Source organism: Notothenia rossii, assembly GCF_949606895.1.
Source record: "Notothenia rossii genome assembly, chromosome: 4".
NCBI lineage: Eukaryota > Metazoa > Chordata > Actinopteri > Perciformes > Nototheniidae > Notothenia > Notothenia rossii.
Window position 1 is genome coordinate 83776808 of NC_136902.1, and position 23781 is coordinate 83800588.

The 23781-nt window shown below is 44.1% G+C and overlaps 2 protein-coding genes across 4 annotated transcripts in view; one reads left to right on the forward strand and one right to left on the reverse strand.

Moving 5' to 3' along the window:
• Positions 1 to 11340, forward strand: part of ankrd13b (ankyrin repeat domain 13B) — a 42150-nt gene extending 30810 nt beyond the window's left edge. Inside the window, exons 12-15 of the mRNA XM_079675740.1 lie at positions 2114 to 2302; positions 2875 to 3038; positions 5220 to 5296; positions 9028 to 11340. Coding sequence (XP_079531866.1) covers positions 2114 to 2302; positions 2875 to 3038; positions 5220 to 5296; positions 9028 to 9229 — 632 coding nt within the window. The 3' untranslated portion in view covers positions 9230 to 11340. The remainder of the gene's footprint in view (positions 1 to 2113; positions 2303 to 2874; positions 3039 to 5219; positions 5297 to 9027) is intronic.
• Positions 11341 to 12886: 1546 nt separating this feature from the next.
• Positions 12887 to 23781, reverse strand: part of ssh2a (slingshot protein phosphatase 2a) — a 33215-nt gene continuing 22320 nt past the window's right edge. For 2 of the 3 annotated variants that reach the window (XM_079673741.1, XM_079673740.1), the window contains 12 exons: positions 23488 to 23552; positions 22977 to 23098; positions 22305 to 22370; positions 22061 to 22126; positions 20914 to 21108; positions 18623 to 18716; positions 18084 to 18212; positions 17848 to 17894; positions 17313 to 17459; positions 17026 to 17226; positions 15826 to 16753; positions 12887 to 14944 (listed from right to left, as the gene is read on the reverse strand). In XM_079673741.1, coding sequence (XP_079529867.1) covers positions 13415 to 14944; positions 15826 to 16753; positions 17026 to 17226; positions 17313 to 17459; positions 17848 to 17894; positions 18084 to 18212; positions 18623 to 18716; positions 20914 to 21108; positions 22061 to 22126; positions 22305 to 22370; positions 22977 to 23098; positions 23488 to 23552 — 3590 coding nt within the window. In that variant the 3' untranslated portion in view covers positions 12887 to 13414. Of the gene's footprint in view, positions 14945 to 15825; positions 16754 to 17025; positions 17227 to 17312; positions 17460 to 17847; positions 17895 to 18083; positions 18213 to 18622; positions 18717 to 20913; positions 21109 to 22060; positions 22127 to 22213; positions 22371 to 22976; positions 23099 to 23487; positions 23553 to 23781 lie in introns of those variants that run through there. The other variant, XM_079673742.1, reaches the window with a different exon arrangement.

The window sequence follows — 23781 nt, forward strand, 5'->3', positions numbered from 1 at the left end:
CTGACGCCGATTGTTGCGTCGGCGTGTTCTCCTGCGTCTTGGCCATGTGTCGCACTGGAACATTACATTACATTACATTACATTACATTGCATTTAGCTGACGCTTTTATCCAAAGCGACTTACAATAAGTGCATTCGACCAGGAAGATACAACCTTTAAGAAAACAGAATCATATAAGTACATCAGGTTTCATAGAGCCAAACATTTCAAGTGCTACTCAACTGGCATTTAGAAAGCCAGCCCTTTATTAGTATATAAGTGCTTTGTTAGTAATTTTATCGCTCGAAGTGGAGTCTAAAGAGATGAGTTTTCAGTTTGCGTCGGAAGATGTGTAAGCTATCTGCTGTCCTGATTTCAATGGGGAGCTCATTCCACCATTTTGGAGCCAGGATAGCAAACCCACGTGTTTTTGCTGACGGGAACTTGGGTCCCCCTCGCAGTGCGGGTGCAGCGAGCTGTTTGGCTGATGCAGAGCGGAGTGCACGTGCTGGGGTGTACGGTTTAACCATGTCCTGGATGTAGGAAGGGCCAGATCCATTCGCAGCATGGTACGCAAGTACCAGTGTCTTGAAGTGGATTCTAGCAGTTACTGGAAGCCAGTGAAGGGAGCGGAGGAGCGGTGTGGTATGGGAGAATTTGGGAAGGTTGAAGACCAGACGAGCCGCTGCATTCTGGATGAGCTGCAGAGGTCGGATGGCACATGCAGGTAGACCAGCCAGGAGGGAGTTGCAGTAGTCTAGGCGTGAGATGACGAGAGCCTGGACCAGAATCTGCGCTGATGTCTGGGTCAGCTGGGGACGTATCCTCCTGATGTTGTAAAGCGTGTATCTGCAGCAGCGGGTTGTAGCAGCGATGTTTGCAGTGAAGGACAGTTTGTTATCTAGGACCACACCCAGATTCCTTGCAGTCTGAGTCGGGGAAACAACAGAGGTGCCGATGTTGATTGTTAGGTCAAGAGTGGGACAATCTTTTCCCGGAAGGAAGAGCAGTTCAGTCTTGTCAAGGTTGAGCTTCAGGTGATGAGCAGACATCCACCGAGAGATGTCTGCTAGGCAAGCAGAGATGCGTGCGACGACCTGGGTCTCTGAGCGGGGAAAGGACAGAATTAGTTGGGTGTCGTCAGCGTAGCAGTGGTATGAAAAACCATGCGGGCTAATGACAGACCCGAGCGAGTTTGTGTACAGGGAGAAGAGGAGGGGACCAAGAACCGAGCCCTGAGGGACCCCTGTAGTTAATTGACAAGGGTCGGACTCGGACCCTCTCACACACCGCATAGACTTCAGCCGATCACGTACGAACTACGCATGCGTGAGTGGCAATAACTCTCCTTACCAGCAGGCGGCGGTAGTTTGTATTCGTCATTTAAAAGAGGCAACAACCGGAAGACAGAAGAAGAACAATTTACGTGATACAAACAAACAACAAATAGCGTTTGCGTTCCATTTTCATTCTCTCGTCCATCGAAAACATGTTTCGTGCGGTACTGGAGCTATCAGCCATTGGAGTGTTGCTTGTGGAAGACATTCTCAAGCAACCGTTTCGCTTCTCATGCACTGATTCGCTAGCTGAACAGCCATTCAGAGTGATTTCTTTGTCCGACTGCCTGTGGGAATCGGCCGTGCGTCGGCCATGAAAGGCCAAATAAGGCGTGTCACGGCCGACGGTGCGGGTCACACCAAATTGAGTTTGGGCGACAGGGCACGCTTCGTCGTCCGACTAACGAAAACGACCGATTTCGGCCTGGTGTGTCCGGGCCTTAATGGAGCCTGAGACTTTGAATTTTAATAGCCAAATCTACAATGTAGTTATTGTGCAAATGACAAAAAAGCCTTGTAATCCTTTGAATAAAATAGTTAATATCAAGGCATGCATAGTTATTTGGATGATGAGACTGATGCAAAGATGCAAGCAGATCATAATAGCATACAACAACGAGTCCTTAGCAACAGGCCAGCTTTGAATCTGACCTGCGACCTTTTACAGCGTTTTGTCCCCTTTTTCTCTCCCCATTTATTTCTTAAACTGTACTCACAAAAGGCAAGAAATACCAAAAAGTATTCTGAAAAGAATATTAAAATGTCATCATCTCCTGTTCTATTCCTCTCCCTGCAGAAATCCCTCTCTACCACATCCTGAACGCCAGGATCACCTTCAGCAACCTGAACGGCTGCGAGGAGGGGACGGGCGTTCGTACGGACAACGAGGTGGGGGTGGAGGGGGACGGACAGAGGGACCCCCCGAGGACAGACACCCCGTCTCCAGGCAGCGACTCCTCCAGCGTCTCCAGCTCCAGCTCCACCAGTAAGAACACACTCCCAAACACACAGCAGTATTTCCTGTTTCTGACGTATTCTTAGCTGATGAAATGACATGCGAGTGTCACCTATTCTGCAGATTTACTTCAACTAAGTTTCATGAATCTCACTACATCATTTACTGCATAACCTGGGCCATAATTCACTCCGCAAACAGTCTTAACAGTTGCGTTATTAAGTTATATTCCTTGTGTTGTGTTTGAAAGTGTTGCTGAGTCATCATTCACCTTATCACTTAATTTAGAATCCTAATAGCCACGTTGAATCTGCAGCCATGCGAAGGAAAGAGATTTACTGTGGGACAGCAAAGCTCTCTGGAAATCCTTGACGTTATCTAACTTGAGTTATAGCCCTGTGAAAATACAGGCAGTTGAGTAGAGGCAATACATTGGCAAGAGTGAAAGGAAAATGACTTGATACATGTTTTTAAACTCTTCCTCTCGCTCAGAAAATACTTGTTTTGTCCTCCCTGTTCTTCTCCTTCAGTAATGTCCTTTACTGTTAGATAACACACCCCTCCATCTCCTGCCCTTTGCCTTCCCCCCCTGTGTGCTGCAGTGTCATGTCGAGCCGGAGAGATCCCCCCGTGTGTGTTTGAGCCCCCGCCTGGATACTCCATGATGGGGGGGAAACAGAGAGACAGCATGAGGGATGAGGAGGAGGACCTGCTGCAGTTCGCCATACAGCAGAGTCTGCTGGAGGCCGGCTCTGAATTCGATCAGGTGAGCTGACTCTGATCATCTTCTGTTCTGATAATACAGAAACTCACCAGTCGGACATCCCATAACAAGACCTGCTTGTTAAGCCCTGCCCCTTGGTTACTGTTGCTACAGCAAGCTGTCATTCTTGCATGGCATAAAAAGGGTGTTAACTAAAGGGGAGCCAGGGGCAGTCTTTGACAATATGCTTATTTTGGCATGCATTTATATTCTTTTATATTTGCATGATCATGGATTATGTATTTAAGATACTGGGAGAATATTTTGCCATCATCATTGAAGCATGGTGACACATTTCCAACCCCCCCCCCCCACCCCCCCTTTCACTTAGAGTACCTAAAATAAAAGTACTTGTTATGTGTAATGGCCCATGTAAGAAACATATTTATTAAATTACTGTTTTATAATTATTGATGCATAATGTAATCTATTACAGCTGGTTAAGGTGGAGGTCATTTAGTTTTGTATACTGCTGCTTAAACTAGAGTGATGTATGTATATTTACTATTTCATTTATATTTGGTATTATCTAATGAATTTGAATCTATAAGTAACTAAAGCTGTCAGATAAATTCAGTTGAATAAAAAGTACACTGGCTTCCAAAAACGTTGTGGAGTATTAGTATAAAGTAGCAGTATCTCCAAATTGTACTCAAGTATAGTTTAAAGAAAACATGGTAAAGCTCTCACAATCAATGGCACTTCACACAATTTAAAATAATAATAGAATCAGATGTACTGCATGGAAGTCTGAACCTGTTTTGCCCCACAGACTTGCCATGCCTTGCTATGGCTGCTTCATCATTATTCGACAATTGCATTTCAGTGGAGGGACATGTAGGGAGACATTTCCCCCTATGATATTCCCAGTACAAGTTAAAGCAGTAAATTCACCAATAAGTCAAGCCAGAAAAATACAAACACTGAATTGGAAAAAAAGGCATCCACCTTTTTGCAAAATGAAAACAATCGATAGTTGAGCAAAATCAATAAGAAGAATACTACACGTGGTATTAAACTCTACCTCAGGAAAGGTGTTGTTGTGAAATCCCAGACATGCTGCTGCTGATAGTCCTTGGCCTTATTTCAGAGGAACAGAGAGAAGTATAAATAGTCTTGGTGAGACAGGTCACAGAACATCCTCAGTGTTTTCTCAGCATAGGGGTAGAATGTGGAGGAGGCAGAAGCAAGGTTTCAGCTGAGGATTTGTACAAAATGTATTTCCCAGTGCCTCAAACTGTGACCATTTTAATTACAGATCTAATTTGGAAGCAGGGAACGGTGTTAAACGACCACATTGCTGACATTGCATGCAAAACAATTTGATCTAACCTACAAATAACATACTATCTTCTTAAACACACCAGATGCTTTTTTTTAATCATAATTTTCTTTAATAATTATATTACAGTATGAAACAAATGTAAGCCTGTGAGATATATTTATGTAATAGTTTTGTTGCGGTCCAGCTTTTCCAACCTTGGATATTGCAGGTGCAGAGAGGTAGTCTACATTTACCATGTATGTTTGCTTATTGTTACATTAGTGGGGAGCTTTCAACATTGTAGAAGAGGGGTTTTGAGAATATATAGCATTTTCTTAAAGTAGGTCCAATGTTTGACTCAGATGTCTTGAATGTCAGAGTTACCAACATCACTTGAATGCACCAATGTGTTTTCCTATATGCAATAATTACTGTATTTAAATTGTTATTTTATATTATATTATTGTTTGCTGTAATATGACCCTAGACAACTTTTAGTTTCAATGATTTCATATTGAATGAAATTGTAATAAAAGGGATAATACATGTTATAATAAATGGTGAGTTTTAAGAGTACGGTATGTGCAAATCATGCAAAAGCACCCTTAAATGAGACATTGTCAGTACTAATGGTGTATTGTGTATTGACAGCGTAGGGTTTTACCAGGTGCTTACAGTATCAAACGGTATTAGTGGTTCAAAAGAGCCGGGGCCAGAATGGATTTAGACTTGTTTACATTCAGATATTCATAATTCATAATCAGCTGGCAGCGTCTCTCTCTGCTGTTTGTGAGAGCTTCTTCAGCGCACACTAACAGAAAGGAGGATGCTTTTGTTTTTACCACTTCTCCTTATCTGTCTACTACCCACTTCCTGTGCTCGCTCTCTGACTTCCTGTGCGGCCTCCCCTTTGTGTCTAGGTGACCATCTGGGAGGCGCTGACCAATAGCAAGCCAGGAACAAACACGCCGCCCTGTGATCCGAGTCGTCTGGAGAGGTCAGTCTCGTTTATTTTATCAGACATAAAAATAGGACGTTTTTATTGATATTTTTGTCATACTTAACAAAGACATTTTTCAACGCACTATATTACGATTTCTGATATTTTACACATTATTTGCTACCGTTACATGATATTATATCATCTGACTAAATATATTTTGTTCATCTTCTACTGTTCTGACCTACCGTACTTTTTTATAAATGACAAACTCAATTTCAACTCTGGCCACATTAGCATCATGGTTGCACTCAATGGGACAGTTTTTTATATAAGACTATATAAGAATAAATATATAAATATTTGATATATATATATAAAATAATGTATTATATAACATTATTGCCTCTGCATTGGATTATTATTGGATAGGGTAATAACTTAAATGGAGGCTGTATAAATAGCCTCACAGTGGCTCAGAGGCAACACCCGGAGCCACCCAACACACACACACACACACACACACACACACACACACACACACACACACACACACACACACACACACACACACACACACACACACACACACAACGAGTCCGATTGGGTAGGGTAATAACTTCATAATTAACTAGGTCTGAAAGCAGAAGCCTAGGGCAAATAATTGCAAGTCTCTTCAGTGCGCATGTCACAAAATGATTTTAAAAGAAAAGCCAAATTCTGGAAAAACAAAAAAAAATGAGTGACATTTTGAAAGAAAAGTCTAATTTTGGAGAAAGAAAGTAAAATTCCGAGAAAAAAGTCTAATTTGAGATGCATTGTGGGACATGTAGTTTATGGGCAATGTGCTTCTGTAAAGCGGCATGCAACCATATAATAAACATATTATATTCTTTGCACGCTCTTGAGGGGCCGCATGAAATGAAGTCGCGGGCCGGATTTGGCCCCCGGGCCTTGAGTTTGACACCCCTGGTTTACACCCATTCCACATTTTCCTAACCCCTCTCTTCTCAGGAATTAACCAGGAGTTGCATACAGTGTGAAGTTGATTCAAAGTATCAGTTGTTAATATGAAGTGGGCTTTTCTCTTCAAAAGAGCTGTAGTCCTCAAAAGTATAAAATCCTCAAAGACTGTCAGGAGAAAGAGGATTATAGATATATTTGCTGTCACTCCTTCACTAATGTTAACTTCCTGTCACTTCTGTTATATGGTTATTTTCAGTGTTTTGCACTCATCCATTGTATATCCCTCATCCTGTCCTCCTGTGCTCTATTCTCTTAACCATCCTGCTATTCTCCTCTCATCTCCTGTGTGTGTGTGTGTGTGTGTGTGTGTGTGTGTGTGTGTGTGTGTGTGTGTGTGTGTGTGTGTGTGTGTGTGTGTGTGTGTGTGTGTGTGTGTGTGTGTGTGTGTGTGTGTGTGTGTGTGTGTGTGTGTGTGTGTGTGTGTGTGTGTGTGTGTGTGTGTGTGTGTGTGTGTGTGTGTGTGTGTGTGTGTGTGTGTGTGTGTGTGTGTGTGTGAGCTTCCTGCTTTCACAGTCGGCAGTATGTATGTTGACTTTAGTGCGTTATCTTTACCAGGCTGGTGTTGTTTTCCCTTTGTGAGTCTGTGTTTGTGTCATCATGGCAAAATGTCGTTTTGGAAACACCTACTGTGGCGGGAAATACCGATTTTTTTAAAGTCATTTTAAAGAATTTCGTAAAAAGTTAATAGTACAGTAAGTCCTATGAAAGTCTTTAAACAAAAGGTATAGTTTTGTAACAAGTCCTAAAAAGGTAACATTAAAAAAAGTCACAAAAAAGTTACAGTATTGTCTGCCAAAATTATTGTTTTGTGTGTCAAATAAAAATCACATACAGTATAAGATAATATAAGATAGAGCTTTATTGTCTCCCTTAGGATAAATTTGTCTTGGGCATCGAGATAATACACATAAAACATTCAGGTCAATCAGTCATAGATACAGAACAGAGATCACATATCACATGGCAAAGAAACAAACAAGAAACATACAGGTACAGCACTTTCCCTATTGCACATACATACAGTAATTTTCGGACTATAAGCCGCGCCTTTTTTCCCATTTTTCGACGCTGCGGTTTATATAACGGTGCGGCTAATCTATGGATTTTTACAGCTAACGGCCACCACCTTTAACTCTATGGGCTCTATGGCCAGTCCGCGCCCCCCACCTTTAAGCGGCGGGCTCCAGCAGGAAAAGCTGGAGGCCGGAAAAGAGTGAGACAGGTAGCGCGCAAAAGTAAAAGCGGAACCGAGAGTGGTACGAGAGACAGAACGAGAGCAAGACAGACAGACATTACGAGAGCGAGACAGTTTGTCCCCGTACCACTGGTTGAAAACCACTGCTGTAGATCACTGCCGGTACGTGCGCTGGGAGCGCACCGTTTAAGTTTGAAAGTTGAAAAGTTTGTGTGTCTGAAACGCTATGTGATACAGTACAGTTTACACAGCACATGTTCTGTAGCTACTATTGCACTAAATGGTAACACTTGAATACGTTATGCAAATATGCAACTTGTTTGTTGAAATGTTAATAAATGGGAGCTTCCTCAAACAGCCCTCTCTTTCCCGACAATCCCCTCTGTGCACGAACCCTTACATATGGTAATTAAACATTAAAACACCTGTGGCTTATAGTCCAGTGCGGCTTATATATGTACACATCATTCAATTTAGCTGCTGCGGCTTATATTCAGGTGCGCCTTATAGTCCGAAAATTACGGTAATCAAATTGCACTTTCCCTAGTGCATTTATACATAAGTCAAATATTGCACCTTCCCTATTGCACCTATGCATAGTGTCCGTCAGATTGCACCTTCCCTATTGCACCTATGCATAGTGTCCGTCAGATTGCACATATCCCTATTGTGTCCACACCTATTTACACATAATGCACTTCCCCTATTTAACCTTCTCGATTGCACAAACTACATTTTTCCAGCCCTTTTCATCAAGCCCTGGAGTTGTGATTTAGATTTAACTGACAAGTTACCAAACCATGTTGTGATGCCATAACGAATAATAGATCAATTTCTGCCCTGTAGAACATCAACATGATACATTTATCCACTCCATGAACCCTGAGCCTACGCAGAAAATGCAGGCGCTGGCTTATCTTTGAGCATACCTGATCCACCTGATGGGCCCAGCCTAACTGAGCATCAAAAATAAATCCCCAAATATTTAAAACGTGAAACCTGCTCAACTCCCTCCCTGTGGATAAGGACGGGGCTGTGATGACCTACTGACTTGGGGTCAGTAGGTGAGTATGTTGTGAACATTGACTGTATAGGGGGCCTAAATCATATTATTTATATTATATTATTTAACAATATGCCATGAAAATGTCATATTAATTATTTGAAAAGATCATAGTATGCATTACTTGTTACTTGTTATGCCATACAAAAGTATTTCTAGTAGCCTATTTTACAAGAACAAGAGTTATGCATGCCATCAAAATGTAATTAAAAAGTTAAAGTTCAGAACAAGAGACAATCTCGCGATAGGATCACACCAGTGATAGTTCTCGCTGAAGCAGGTGTTTCCAGGATCGGATCACATTTTGCTGTGAAAACACAAACACAGTTGAATACAATCTTCCTCAGTCTTATATTGGGTTCAAATGGAAATTCCCAAACTACAGTAATGTTAACTATATGCTTGTGTAATCCAGGAAGTATAACCTTTTTAATTCAAACATAATGGCACTCAAAACCCTTTGCTTCTTTAACCTGTGTTCTGCCTTCCTCTCCCTCACACCAGGACCCCACAGCACAAGCCCCGCCCCCCCTCCAGCCTCTGTTCCACCCCCTCCAAGAAGCAGCCGTCCACCTGCAGCTATGACGAGCAGCTGCGCATCGCCATGGAGATCTCAGCTCGGGAGCAGGACGAGGCGGAAAATCGGCGGCGACAAGAAGAGACGGAGCTACGGCACATCATTGAGCTGTCACTCATGGAGAAATGAGATCTGAGTGGCCCAGCAGGGGTCTGAGGGGAGGGGTCTGGACCAAGGACTCATGGGAGAGAAGGACAGTGCAGGCTACTTAAACTTAAAGGGAACATCATCCACCTTTTATGTCAATTGGAGCAATACATTCCTGAGTGTGTGCTATATTGACAGACAAAGTTAACTTCTGCTTGTGGAGCGTGTTTGCAGTGCCTACATGTACCAGGATGCATTGCACTGATGCCCAGGGTCCCCACTGGCCATATTTATTTTGCTGCTAATGCCGGCGTTTAGTCTGGCTCAAATAACGACGGCTAAACATCCAAATCAATACTGTAAATGTATCCTCATCCGTTATATCTTCTCCACACATTTTCGGATGCCATGTTTGCTGTCAGTAAAGTATCTTGTTTGCAATTCAAGCAAAGACAACAAGGAAGTTCTATTTCTGAATGACATTTAAAACAACCCCAATGCTAGCCAGAGAATTACACACTGTACCAGCCTGTAGTTCTTCCACTGAGTCACTTTAAAGGATGCCAGTGAATGCAGGAAGAACATGTATTTTTAGCTCCAATTGCTCTATCAATATAGCACGCACTAATTGCTTCAATTGGCCACATTTACCATCAAAACCGGTTTGGACATCCCGATAAAAGTTGGCAAATGTAACGGGAAGCGCAGTAAATACCTAAATAATCTCTGTGGATTTCAGATCACGAAAGAGCCTCCTCTTTATTCTCCCATTGCCTTCGCCTGACCTTTCCCATGATGCCACGCGGTGATGCAGCTGTCCGGCCTCAGACAGCCAGAGAGGGACTTCAGTTTCCTCTTTCTGGTGCCACACAGTACTTTTTGTGACAAGTTTACAACCAACAACGCATCCAATACAACAAGTTCAGTGGAATGCCTTCTTGGGTGACTGATTTCTGTCTGTTTGCAGGTGCGTGCGTGTGTGTGTGCATATGTGTGTGTGTTTCCAAACCAGCTCTCCGCACAGGGGTCAACAGATCACCTTCAATACTGAACATGTATATTGTAAAGCCAACTCTGTGCTCCGGCACTAACACACACACTCTAGTGTGGGAGTACTTTGACCTGATTGGTTGAGTTGAGTGTCGACAAACCATTTGACTTCCTCAGTTTTGAAGGAAAATGTTTTAAAAAACTGATTGTTATGTTTCTTTTTTTCCCCACAAAATCCAGATGTACTGTACTAAGCTTGTTGGCGGATCACATGTTGACTGTTAATGGATGTAGATGACGAGTTTGAGCACAAGCTAAGCTTTAGTTTTAGCCTGACGTTAGACAGCAGGAGCACAGATATGAGACAGCCAGATAAACACTTTGTGCACTAACTAACATGTATGTGACGGTGAATGAGCTGTGGCCGGCCGTTGTGTAACACAAACAATAAAGGGACCTGATGGCGGTTTTCAATCGGATGGTGGAATAGAAATGTTACAGAAAGAGGTTTTCTGTATCTTTGCATCCTCTCACCTTACATGAGCGGATATGTTCTGTATTTCTGTGTAGTCATGGTCGATGTTTGTACAATATTTCAGCATGGTCTGCACCTGTGTGAGGTTCATTTTGTCTAGCCTGGAGACCTGCAATGGTTAATCAAGCTTTGGCAGGGAACATGTGACCAAAAGAATCACTTTAAAATCTATTGACAGCAATTACCCAAATAGAAAGTTGTTTCCATAAATACAACATGCTAAAGACAAAAGCAAATGTAAAATTGCACATTGAGCAAATGTGAACCTTGCAGTTCCTGGATTTGGAAAGGTTGTTCAACATCACTCTCATAATTGTAACTTCATGTTGCAGGGTTCAAGGCTAGCCCAACACTGATGAACATGTTTTGTTGCAAGGGACAAGGATGGCTTGTTTATTCCTTTTCTTTTTGTATCATCTTTTGAAAGAAATGTAACAAATATCAGCACAAACTGAGGATAACCCCCTCTGCCTCCTATCTACAATTCCCATTCAGCTTGCCTGGTTGATACAAAAAAGGAAATGTTAATTTTTTTACTTTTAAAGAAATATTGCAGAAATGTTTTCATGGTGTAAGCTGGGAAGTGAGTTCAGATAATGATTCAAATAAAGAAACATCTTTTGGAAAAGCATCGCATGAGTGGGTTATTTTTTAATCTATTTTTAAATTACAGCTTCCAATCCCCTCACCCCAAACTAAGACTTCGCTGCAGCTTTTCACTGTAAGTTAGTTTTACGGTCCCTTTGAGTGAAGGACAGTGACGGAGGCAATTAATTTCTCAGGAGATAAAGCTGCGGCACCGGAGAGACTTGATCTGTTTTTAGTAGCTTCCACCTCCATCATCCTCCCTGTGACACGGAGTCCCAGCACTCAGCCGGATCCAAGGGGGGTTTTGCTTGTAGTTATTTCAGGCTCGACACGGAGGAAAAGGACTTACAGACTCTAAACCCTCTAAGAAACACCGCCCGGAGCGCAGAGGCTGCTTTCTGTACTTTGGGGGGTGGGATGGAGGGAATTGGATAAAGAAAATGAAATAATGTTTTTAAATGAATCAGCAGTATGCAGCTGCAACTTCTCCACCGCCGTGACTCAGCTCCACATTATGAATACAATCGGTGGGAGCAATGGGCTGCAAGATGTGTGAAGGGAATTTGTAAAGAGTCACAGACAAAACAAGGTGTGTCAGTGTCCAATAATGATGGATGCTATATTCTCACTTTAACACCCCATGTCCTGCTATTTACATTTGATTCCCCAGTATTTCAACTATGGCCCTTCTGACATCAATTTAGGACACACACTATTTATATCAAAATCAGCTTTTCAATTAATCTGCTCCGTTTACTAAACTAAGTTATTTTGTGAGATTAAGGGTTTTTTATTTTCCTCTTTGCTGGCAATATTTTCACATTCAAATCCAGAACGTGATGTGAAGTATTATAATCCGCTTTTTAAAAAGTTTTTAAAAAATTCAAATCCAGAACGCGAATGTGAAGTATTTTAATCATCTGCTTTTTTAAAAGTCAGATCAAGTCTGTTAATATACGTGTGTGTGTGTGTGTGTGTGTGTGTGTGTGTGTGTGTGTGTGTGTGTGTGTGTGTGTGTGTGTGTGTGTGTGTGTGTGTGTGTGTGTGTGTGTGTGTGTGTGTGTGTGTGTGTGTCTCTCAGCAGGGGCCCCGGTGGCCTACATCTCAGTATTTAATTACCCACATGAAACAGTAGGTAAAATGTCAGCCAGAAATAAACTGTGCTGAGCTCCCATGGAGATCACATCCCCTAGGAGACGGGATTGACTCGTTAAAATAAACGTGCAGCTAAAAACATTATTATATTAATTATTGTGTTAAGGGCTTGATTTTCAGATATTAAAAGGTGGTAACATTTGAAAAAAGTGGGAGGTGTGTTGGGCAATAGAGCTTTCAGTTGTTTAAAGTGCTCACTTTTAAAGATTGTGAGAAATGTACCCCATATATTACCTGTTTTCATGCCTCCTCGAGAGCTGCTATACGCGGGTTCAGTTCTCAGCCTGGCCAGCAGGTGGCAGTAATGTCCAGGATAATGTGGGTCAAATGTAATCATCTGGAGCTAATAGTCACCTTCTGTCTTCTTTATATAAATGTGTGTGTATGTGTGTGTGAGAGATGAAGAACACATGTACAAAAAAATGTCAAAACAAACTTAAGATATTTATTTCCTGCTAAATAATTCAATAAAAAAACAAGATATCAGCTTTGTCCTGGTTCAATTAAAAATCTGAATAAAGACACGTCCATCCACTATGAAAACAAAAACGAAGTCGACTGAGATCAGTGCAAAAAGAATCCTCCCGGGGGTAAGGAAGAGATTTCAAATAAAATAAAAATCATTAAAACAGTAAAGTGCATGTTTGGAGAAAACAAAAAAAAGCCCTCTTGTAGTTTTATAAACTCTGAACAGGCAGCGAGGGTTAAACACTGAAAACTAACACTTCTTAAAAAAATAGGACGTCAGACATAGAAGGAGTTTGGATATTCATATTTCAGTACTGTACATTAAAACCTGAAGTCCAGTTAAAACATCACATCCAGTGGTTTACATGCAAACATATGCTCGTCATTCGGTTCCTAAAACATACATCGGAGGATACACAGGGTCTCCAGTTAATCTGCTACACATTCATACTCGTCATGCAGCCTTTCTCATCCAGTCCATTGCACTGAGGTCACATGGTATTGTATAGCACAGTGATGGCCCGATGCTTTTTCTCAGCGGAGCCTTTGCGACGTCTCGATGAGTGTCCCCTCCCCTGCTGGCGGTTCGGAGCGACCGTCCCGTCCGGCTCCTCCCTCTCCTCCCTCCCCTCCCTCTCCTCCGTGTCCTCCTTTGGACATCTCTGCGGCGTGGAGGGGAAGCAGAGGGATGGCGAGGAGCACGACTCGTCCCCGCCGTGGGACAAACCCGTCTTTTTAAAACCGTTCAACACTTTCTGCTTCTTCCAGGAGTCGTCGGGGTGAGATGTGCACATGGAGAAAGGGTCCTGGGAGTGGGCTGATATGGACCTGGAGTGTGGCCTGAGGTCAAGGTCGCTGAGGTCATTGGCCGACAGCTCCAGACAGTCTAGTTTAGCTAAAGACGCCGACCTCTTCATGAGGGAGGGGGGGGTGAGGCCCGCCTGGCGGATACGAGCCTCCAGCTCCATGGCCCTGTGCCGCAACATGGGCTCCAGGAAGCTCTTCCCCTCTTGTTTCTCTCGGAGGCCCCTCCCCCTTTTAGAAGGTCCCGGCTCTGTCTCCATGATGTCTCTCTTCTCCTGGGGCTGCTCCACTTCCTGCTCCTGGCTGTGTGGGGTCTCCAGGCCGTCGTGGAGGAACGCCTGCAGCTCCCGGAGGGTCTGCTGGATCCTCTCCAGCTCCTGGCTGCCTCGAGCCAGCCTGCTCTCAGCGTCGCAGTCGGGGCCGCACCCCCCCCTCCCACTGGAACCGGATCCCAGAGTCTCGTCTGCGTCTGACTCCAGCACCGTCACCCCGTCCACAGTCATCTGGTCTGAGCAGGCCTCAGGCTGCTGGCTTTGGTTGTGAAGTCTTTGGGGCGGAACTGAGGTCTCCAGAGATGATTGACATGTGGGGGGGGGTGATGTGAGCATTTGGCTGTCTATGGATGTGAGCACGGGGATGGGTGTAGCACCAGAGACATGTCTGATATTAGGAGGTGAAAGGTCGTATGAGGAGTTGAGCTCTGTGTCCGACTCTTCTCCGTCTTTGGGCTTTTCTCCCTGAGTTTGTTCTGTGAGGTCCTGAGGGAGGCGGGGGGGAGTGTGTTCGGTGCTTGGGGGACACGCTGACAGTCTGACGGGGGGGTGCTCGGCGCTGGGGGAGTGAAGGGGAGATCGCTGAGTTGCCGTCACCTCCATCTCCTGCCTCAACTTCTGCTCCAGCTGCTTGGTGGCCCGCCGCACCGAGCCCGCCGGCCAATCACACGGCAGCATGGAGGGAGACTGCGGGTGAGAGGGGGGAGTCAGAGAGCCTTGGGTGAGTTCAGACAAAGTCTCCGCCTCCATCTGATGCTGAGGGCTGTGGGAGGAGGGAGGGAGCGACGAATGAGAAGAGGAGGAGCAAGAGGAAGAGGGGGTCGGAAGGGAAGCTGAAGGATGGCTTATGGCTTCTATCTCTGTGACAATATGGCGGACTGACACTCCGTTGTCATGGTGAGGGGGATGAGCTCGGTCAGGGCTGTCTTCAGACTGGGGAGATGCCTGAGGAGAAAAAGGACAAATGTAGATAATATTAGTCAACGTGTTTCTATATTAAATGCACGAGTGTGACATTTGTTAGAAATTATTGTACAGCCTTTTAAAAACTCTACATAAGCACCTTTTTAGTATTAAATCCTCAGGACTATCCTCTCCATACCCAGCAGGTGTCACTATGATTAATGCAGATATGGTGTCAGGGCCGTGTTATTCCCTCAGGTCCTTTACCACCGTGCAGTCCTTTCACACAGATTCTAGTGCAGTCAGATTCTAGTTTTAGTTTAGAGCTACACTCACACACAGCCCGGCTACTGCTGCGGACACAGACTGGGGGGTTATCAGTCTAGAGGGGACAGGCAACAGTCAAGTTCTGACAAGCATACTAGCAGTGTGGACCTGTCCATCAAAAGTTAATGCTACCTTTTTCAAAGTGCACAGCTCTCTTTAAAACAATTCTGAATAACTGCACTTTTTTTATTGAATTGTCATATTTAGATTTTACTTAGTTACATTTCTTTCAACATTTTCATAACATTTCTATTTTATAAGTGGTGTACAACTTCATTGCTCTTGTGTTTATGTAATGTTAGCACCAGATTACATCAAAGCAAATTCATTGTATGTGTAAACATACACAGCAATAAACCTAAATAAAACATTTATTGCGGTGCATGATGGGAGCCCTCTTGAATTGAATCTGCAGTTGGAAGTAGGAAGACAGAATGTGATGCTGCTGTAACAGCTGTATGGCATCTTCTGCACACAGGTAAACTGTAATAGGCAGACAGATGCTGTTTGATAACAAACAGTCTGATGCAAGAAGCTCATAGCCTGAAGTTAAACCCCAAACATTAACAGAGCGATGAATCTGAGTAAAACCGTACCTGACTAGTCCCGTATCCCTGCTCCTCTTCTTCCTCCTTCGCCTCAGTCTCTCCGTCTTCTTCCAGTGACGGGGGTGTCCTTAGTTGTGCCTGCTCGGAAAGTGTCCTGGATCTGCCATCTTGGGCCAGGCCCAGGAACTTCTCCCTGGCGCTGAAGAAGTCGATGCTGTCTGCGCTGTGATTGGACGACCCGTCGGCCTCGCCGCGGCCGTCCGAGGCGCTGCCTATCTGCAACTCGCTGGGGTTGTTGTTGTCATCGCTGGCAGCCAATGGGAGGCGGTGTGTGAGGTTAGCAGGGCTGAGGGGGCTGTGTTTGTCGCTGGTTAAATCTGACGAGTCTATTGTGTCTGAGTCAGCTGACCCCAGAGTGAGAGGAGAGAATTCCTCTGAGCTGCTGCGCTCAGGCAGACTCAGGGTCAGATCCCCCGGCTTCTGTGTTCTGGGCACAGAAATGGACAGATGAGTGGGAGGAGCCCGCTGAGCCCGCTGGAGTTCAGGTGTGGGAGGTACGATGTGGAGCGATGGGGGGGGGTGGGGGAGAGCGGCGGGCACAGTGACCGCCACGCTCTGCGAGTTGGCCAGTCTTTCCTCCGGGACCACGACGGCTGCTCGGGGTCTGGGGAGGGGGAGCAGGAGGGAGTTTTCGCAATCCGATCCCTCGTCCTCCTGACCCGGCGACTCACACACACCGTTGGAGTCGGAGTGTGAGTCAGAGGTGTGTGTGGTGTTGGATTTGGCAGAGTCTTCGGATTCGGCACCGAGCGCCTGCAGCACGGCCGTGCCCAGGAAGTGATGCAAGGAGGGGGAGGAAGTGTTGTTGTTGTGAGAGTCAGAGCGGCCCAGAGACGAAGGCTTACACATCGGCTCGGGGCGTTCTGATAGGTCACTTTCAGAGTGGGAGCGCCATAGCTTATTATGCCTTTGCTTGCTGTGGAAACAAAGAAAAATGATGTGTTGTTAGCACCATAACACTCTTTTTCACACGTTTCTGTAAATATGGAAATGCAGCTACTCTGTTTGTTAGTTTTTTTTAATTTATTTATTTATTTATTTTTTTTTTAAATTGTATTCATACTGCTGATTTATTTTCTTATTATCTTTGTGTGAACTCTTGAATTTGCTGCTATGACACCTGCATGCTCCTACAGTGATTCATGACGGCTTATCTTATCTAAAAGGATGTGCATATTGAGAACACACCTGGCCAGCAGAATTCCCTGATACTCCTCCAGCTGTTTCATGAAGGAAGGGTTGGGCTTGGTGACGGCCCGTTTCTCTTTCACAAACTCGAAGGCGGTGTCCAGATCCCAGCCGTACTCCTTCATGGCGTAGGCGATCACTGTGGAGGCGGAGCGACTCACACCCATCTTACAGTGAACCAGACACTTCGCCCCAGCTTTCCTGAAGGAGAAAGAGAGAACTTGTGTTGGATTATAAGAGTAAGAAACCAAGGAGAATGTAACACGTTCGCGTCCGTCCAAGCCTACTTTGCTTTGGCGATGAACTTGTAGGTCTCGTTCCAGTACTCCAGCAGATTGGTGGCCTCTTCGTCGTACACTCTGATGTTGTGGTACTCAAACACCCCGGGGAAGAAGTTGTCTATTTCCCTGGTCACGTTCAGGATGTAGAGCACGCTGCAAAACAGACAGGAAGAGGAAGGTTGACAAGCTGACCTTCTACTGTGAAACACTCATATTAATAATTGGCTTGAACCCCACAGGGCGGACATTGTTCCAAACAAGAAGCTTGAAAGAATGGAAACAAATATCAGCGGATGGTGCTTTTAATAAGGGGCCTTTAATTAAGTGTTGTTTTAACTTTATGTAAGGTACGTTTTTGTACATAGAACAACAAAAAAGGCAATCAAAAGTGCTTAACATAAGCTTATAAAACAAGACAAGATATAAAAGTGGTGCAGAAGTATAAGAATGTAACATCCTCGTGGAAATCTGTGACGGACAGATTCTTTGCCTCGATGTTAAAAGAAGAAAGGGTTTGGTCGATTTCCTACTGATGTCTTACCCGCTGTTCTGCAGCTCCTCCAGGTTAGAGGCATTCCACTCAGAGCCCTGCAGACATCACAAGCCACGTTAATATCAAAGTCTTAAACAATATATTCAACACACAACACAAATCAAGAATGAGTGAGAATCTTAAAGTTATTGGAAAATGTTGAGCATGCTTTCATTACATTGTTCATTTAAACACTTCTACACAACTTGTACTAAGACTAAATGAAATGGCTTATATGTTCTCACCAGATAGACATGTTCAAAGATTTCAGTGGGGCTGTCCATCTGTCCCAGGATGAGGATCATCTCGTTGTCTATGTACTCCTTAAACTCCCTCAGGTTACACACCATCAGCATCTCCAGCTCTGTTCGGATCTGGTACCGTGGGGAAAAGGGACACTTGGTTAAGTAAAGCTACATTTTTAAACCAAGACGTGTGCTACACCGACCTGAAGGTATCCCCACATCCTAGGGCTGCTCGATTATGGCAAAAATCATAATCTCGATTATTTGGGTCAATAATTGTAATTATTAAATGCGATTATTCATTGACTTTGAAAACATCCATTTACTGGAGAAAAAAACTGTGAACATTATGTTTTTAACAGTTGATTACCCTGAACTTTAAGTATAATTCAACTGAAAAACCAAAAAAAAAGAATTAAAAAAATTATCGTTTTATTTCGATTACGTTGTTTTCGTAATCATTGCAAGCCATAATCGTAATCGCGATGAAAATCCGATGAATTGAGCAGCCCTACCACATCCTTCAATGTGCCTCTTACCTCCTTACAGGTGACGTTCTCCAGGTCTTTCTGCATCATGATCTCTCGGAGGCGGGTCTTGATCAGCCTCTCTGTGCGCTCCCTCTCTGTGGGCCTGCACACACACACACACACACACACACACACACACACCTTGATTAAAACACACTTTCTCCCTTCACAGCCACAGTAATGACACGTTCCTTCTGTTCACTGATTCATTTTCACTGTGCTCTCAAAGAGACGACTTGTCCGGCTAGAGAATTGCCACTTTGTGAGATTCTCAGAAACTGGAGAGAAAATGTGAGAGCGTGGCCCGTCGGCGATCCACAACAAAGACCCTTTGTTTTACGGACGCCTGTTGTTGTGCCTGGCTCTGTTTCTATCAACTCTGCTGGGGGACGCATCTAGCCTTTGGACATCACACTGATGATACCAACACGTGGCCTAACTACCTCTCTGGAGAGAGAAGATTCTCTTTCTTATGTTGTCTAATGTTCTCCTTCTATAACAGTAAACAAGAGGGTTGGTTTATAAATCACAAAGAGGGGCATTGTGATTGCCACAGGTGGGAAAGAGCAGACTTAAAAGCATCGCTCTTTGCTAAGAATTGGAAACAGTCACCTTGTTTACCTCGAGCTGTCTGACCCTGAGAGAATGACTTCACAGGGGAAAAAGAGAACCTAGTTACTCATGCCAACAAATATGGGTTAGTTACCGACATTCAATAACACTTGAAGCACATAACATGCCTAGAGACAGATTAATGGAGCAATAGCTGGTCAGGGAAAGACCCGGAATAAAAAGTACACATGGCACTAATAACTGAAGAATGGGAAACTCTGTGTCACTTCATGGAACAAGTGATAGAGGAGCAGCCGACGGGAAGTTACAGTAATCACCATAAATCAAACGCACACAAAAACAAGATTAAAAAATCTCTTCCTGCTGCGGGAATTTTCCATCTAATGGTTACACAGAAACATTTACTTCCATGTCAACAACCACTTGGCAGGTCATGTGGCTCTGGCACTCAGCAAACAGGGACGTCATGTGTGTATTGGAGCTCGTAAAATGTGGGTGGCAGTCTTCATGATGATAAGTGCAAACACACCTCGAGTGAGAAGTATTTTGGTTTCCAGGCAAACGCTAAATAGGGGCGTTTCTAGTTAGTCAGGTTTCGAAGTGGAACTTGACTTCTCCTTTCAACCCCAGGGGCATCAGGTGCATGCACCAGCGACATATCTTCTTTAACCCCCACCCCCTAACACCCCCATCCTCTCCCACCTGCTTCTGTCCTCTGTCTGTCTACCTATTTGTCTTGTTTCCATTTTTCCGAACGTAAATCAAGCCTCAGGTATTTTTGTCACTGGGGGATCTCTAAAGTGTGTGTTTGAAAGAGAGGCGCTCTAAATAGATAGCGAGGCACGTGGCTAACTAGCGGTGGGGAATTTCCCTTTTATTAGTAAAGACATAACTCCAGCAGCCCGTGTCATTCCTGTTACTTTCTAATCTCCCTTGAGGATCTCTTGATAACTCTGTCACAGAGATTGAATATCTGTGTGTGACAGTGTGTGTGTGTGTGTGTGTGTGTGTGTGTGTGTGTGTGTGTGTGTGTGTGTGTGTGTGTGTGTGTGTGTGTGTGTGTGTGTGTATCTGCACACAGTTCAGGATTTGCTCGCGTGCCTGCATGTGTTTTTGTTTTTGCCGCTGTGTGTCTTTCTTTCCTGAGAGGCTGCAGACCGAATGTGACCCCCGCTCCAGAGTCCAAGTCTCTGAAGCCTGAGCGTCTGCAGTAAAACTTTAGCTGTCGGCTCATAAGAAGAGATTATACAACGCTGTCTAGGTCAAACAGTAGTGGCTATACCTATTTCCTCTTCCTTAAGGTTATCTTTACTTTTGTTTCTGTTAGCAAAATGCTAATTAGTATTCATGAAAACTATTTGTAAAAAGCATCTATTAAAACAGAATTAATGCCATAACATTTGTTATTTCTTAAGTAAGATGATGTATCGTTACTTTTGTAATGAAAAGCAGTGGGTTGTGGGTAACCAGTCAACACATCCTTTGATTGGATCCCTTTCAGAGCAGTGGACTCACGCCATAGGAATGTTGCACTAAACATCAATGGGTGCTGTGCTGCTCTATGGCATACAACATGAAGACTTGTGAAAAAGACTCCTGGATCGCCTCACAAACCAAACAGATATTCCGTCATAAGTGTGAACGGTGTGTGTGTGTGTGTGTGTGTGTGTGTGTGTGTGTGTGTGTGTGTGTGTGTGTGTGTGTGCATTCATGCTGTCTCCACTCACAGGTCTGTGAAGAGAACGGGCGAATTGGCACGGTGCGACTCGACGTCCTGCATGGCGTTCCACTCGTTGATGCAGGTCTGGTTGGAGGACACTCGGCTCTGGTAGTAGCTGACCCAGGTCAGGAACAGGCTGCCTGGGTAGTGGTTGTGGCAGCGGGCCACATCGCTCGCTTTGTGGAGCGACTGGAGGGCGGACCTGAGGCACACAGCGAGGAGGAGGACGATAAATCAAATCATTTGATATACATTGCCCAAAATCACAAAGTATACATTTGTCTCCGGGGGCTTTACAGTGTACACAGCATACAACAACCTCTGTCCCTCTGACTCGAGCAGCTTACAAAAAAGAATGTGTCAGAGAAACCTCGGAGGAAACACCCCTCTCCCAGGACGGAGAGATAATACGATTACAACATGGATAATCCAAATGACATGTGAAAAGGTGGCTCCAGCAGGAAGTCAAGACGTCCCGGTGCTGCCAAGAAATGATGAGGATTCACACTCGAGAGGTTATATCTTAATCTTGATAATACGATGACACTACTACTGGGTGTAATTTGGCCTTGCTACGTTCTTAAAATGATTGACAGGGTGAAATAACTCAAAGGAGGATATAACAAAGCAGTAAACAAACAAAGGAATGAACATGAGGAAAGGCAAAAGGAAGAGAGGACTTAGGTGAGAAGGAGAGGAATCGATAGAAATACAAGCGAGGAATGACTAATGATGGCACGAGAGAAAGGGAAGTTGGTTGAATTAGTGAGAAAAACGTCAGAAAAGAACCGAAAGATTACAGCGAGAAGAGACGCATTAAAGAGACGTACGTGCAGATAGAGGAATGTATCAGGAGATATTCGAGAGAGAAGGAGGTCAGGCGGAGAGCAACGAACAAAGAGAAAGAAAAATAAGTCGAATACGGAAATAAGGAAGGCAGCAGTGGCATGTGAGACAGAGATAATGAAGAGACTGGAAGGCAGAGGGTGAACGAGAGAACAAAAGGGAGAGGACAGATAAGAAACATTGACAAAAATAAAAGGCTGGAGGTCAAGGTCAAAGAGGGGTCAATGGATACAGATGTTTTTTCAGCCTGTAACAAAAACATTTACTGAGACTTCAAATAGCAGTAATAAACGGGAAGTTATGCTCACCACATGGCCTGGACAGAAACTGGCTTGAAAACATGAACCCTGTTCACCGACGACACGCTGAAGCCACTGTGATCAAAAACAAGAGCGAGATTAGAAACGGGATACACGGTCATTCTTTTATAGCCATCTTACAACACCAACAAGTCCTCTTACGATAAAATGACTAAATAAAGAGTCATCAGAGCTTCAGTCAGTTGCCCCGAGGGGGGGGCAGTTAGAGGAAGCAGGGAGGATGGTGTCTTACCCGTCTCCATCCAAGTGGATCAGAGTGTCACTCCACAGAGGTAGAACCAGACCAACCGTGCAGCAGCTGGAGGGAGAGCAACACGTCAGATAACTGAACAAGAGACACTGGGTTCACTTGATACAGGGATGTGAGAAGGAGAGAGTTAAATTAGAGTTAACATGTGTTTGATTGTTAAATGCACTTATGTGATGTTTTGTTGGAGTGACAGGTCAATCAAAGAATAACGTTTTTATTATTTGTCACTTAAAGATTTGAATATGTTAAAATGTGAATTTTCAAGGATTCAAGACTTTTATTGTAATTTGTAGATAGCTACAGTCAGGGGCGGACTGGGACTAAAAATCAGCCCGGGCATCTCGACCGGCCCACTTTGGTACCGCTAGTAAATTAAATTAAATTAAAAAAATAGAAATAGTGCAGAATAGTCTACAGTATTTACAAGTAATTGAAATATTGATATATATAAGTTGCAAACAGATGAATGTTATGGATGCTCTTTCAAAAGTTCAGGTGTTTAACAGTCTTATGGCCTGTGGGATTTGTATATGGTTGTCTTGTGTAAAATAAATGTACATATTATAAAAATGGAATAGATTATAAAGTGGTCTGTGGTTAGCATGTGTTATCTTTCACTTTTAATGACATTTTCCCCACAGCAGTTGGACTGACCTATCAGAGGAGAGAAAGTCCATGCCGAGCACGATGCTCTCCTCCGTGTCCTGTTTGCCATTGGTGGAGACCACCACCATGTAGCGGGTTACCTGAGGGAAGGCGCTCTCCAGACGCACAGCCTGAGAGAAAAGATGGAGAGGAGACACGAGGGAAAGGAGATATCAGCAAAGAGAAGATTCAGCAGGGATGCATAATGGCAGGGAGAGCATGATTTGAAATAAGTCGAGGACAGTTTGCTTTATGGAGAGAGTATCTCTGTCAGTGCAGACAGACAAACCCTTTTTTTTTTTTTTTACCAACAAGTATCAGTTCTTTATTTTTGCTAACAAAGAAGTGAAACCGCCTCTAGACCTCGAGGATAATGTCTCTGATCACAAAGCCACCTGTGTGTGTGTGTGTGTGTGTGTGTGTGTGTGTGTGTGTGTGTGTGTGTGTGTGTGTGTGTGTGTGTGTGTGTGTGTGTGTGTGTGTGTGTGTGTGTGTGTGTGTGTGTGTGTGTGTGACCTACCAGTCGGATGTTGTCCTCCGGCCGCAGTACAGTGAACATGGTCTGAAGATGTTTCTGGAGGTCACCTGGACAGAAAGGATTTCAACGTCCTCATCAAGTTTCAGTTCCTTTAGGACAACACTTTCATTCTTAGCCTTCAGATGTTGATACAACACCTGGGATAATGTTTCACTTACCCTGTGGCAACTTTCCAGTGCGTTCAAACTAGTGCCTCTTTTGGCCTACATTCAACCTGATCTCTGAATACTTCTGAGGAAGTTATTTCTGAAACTTCTGATGCTATTTATAGTTATC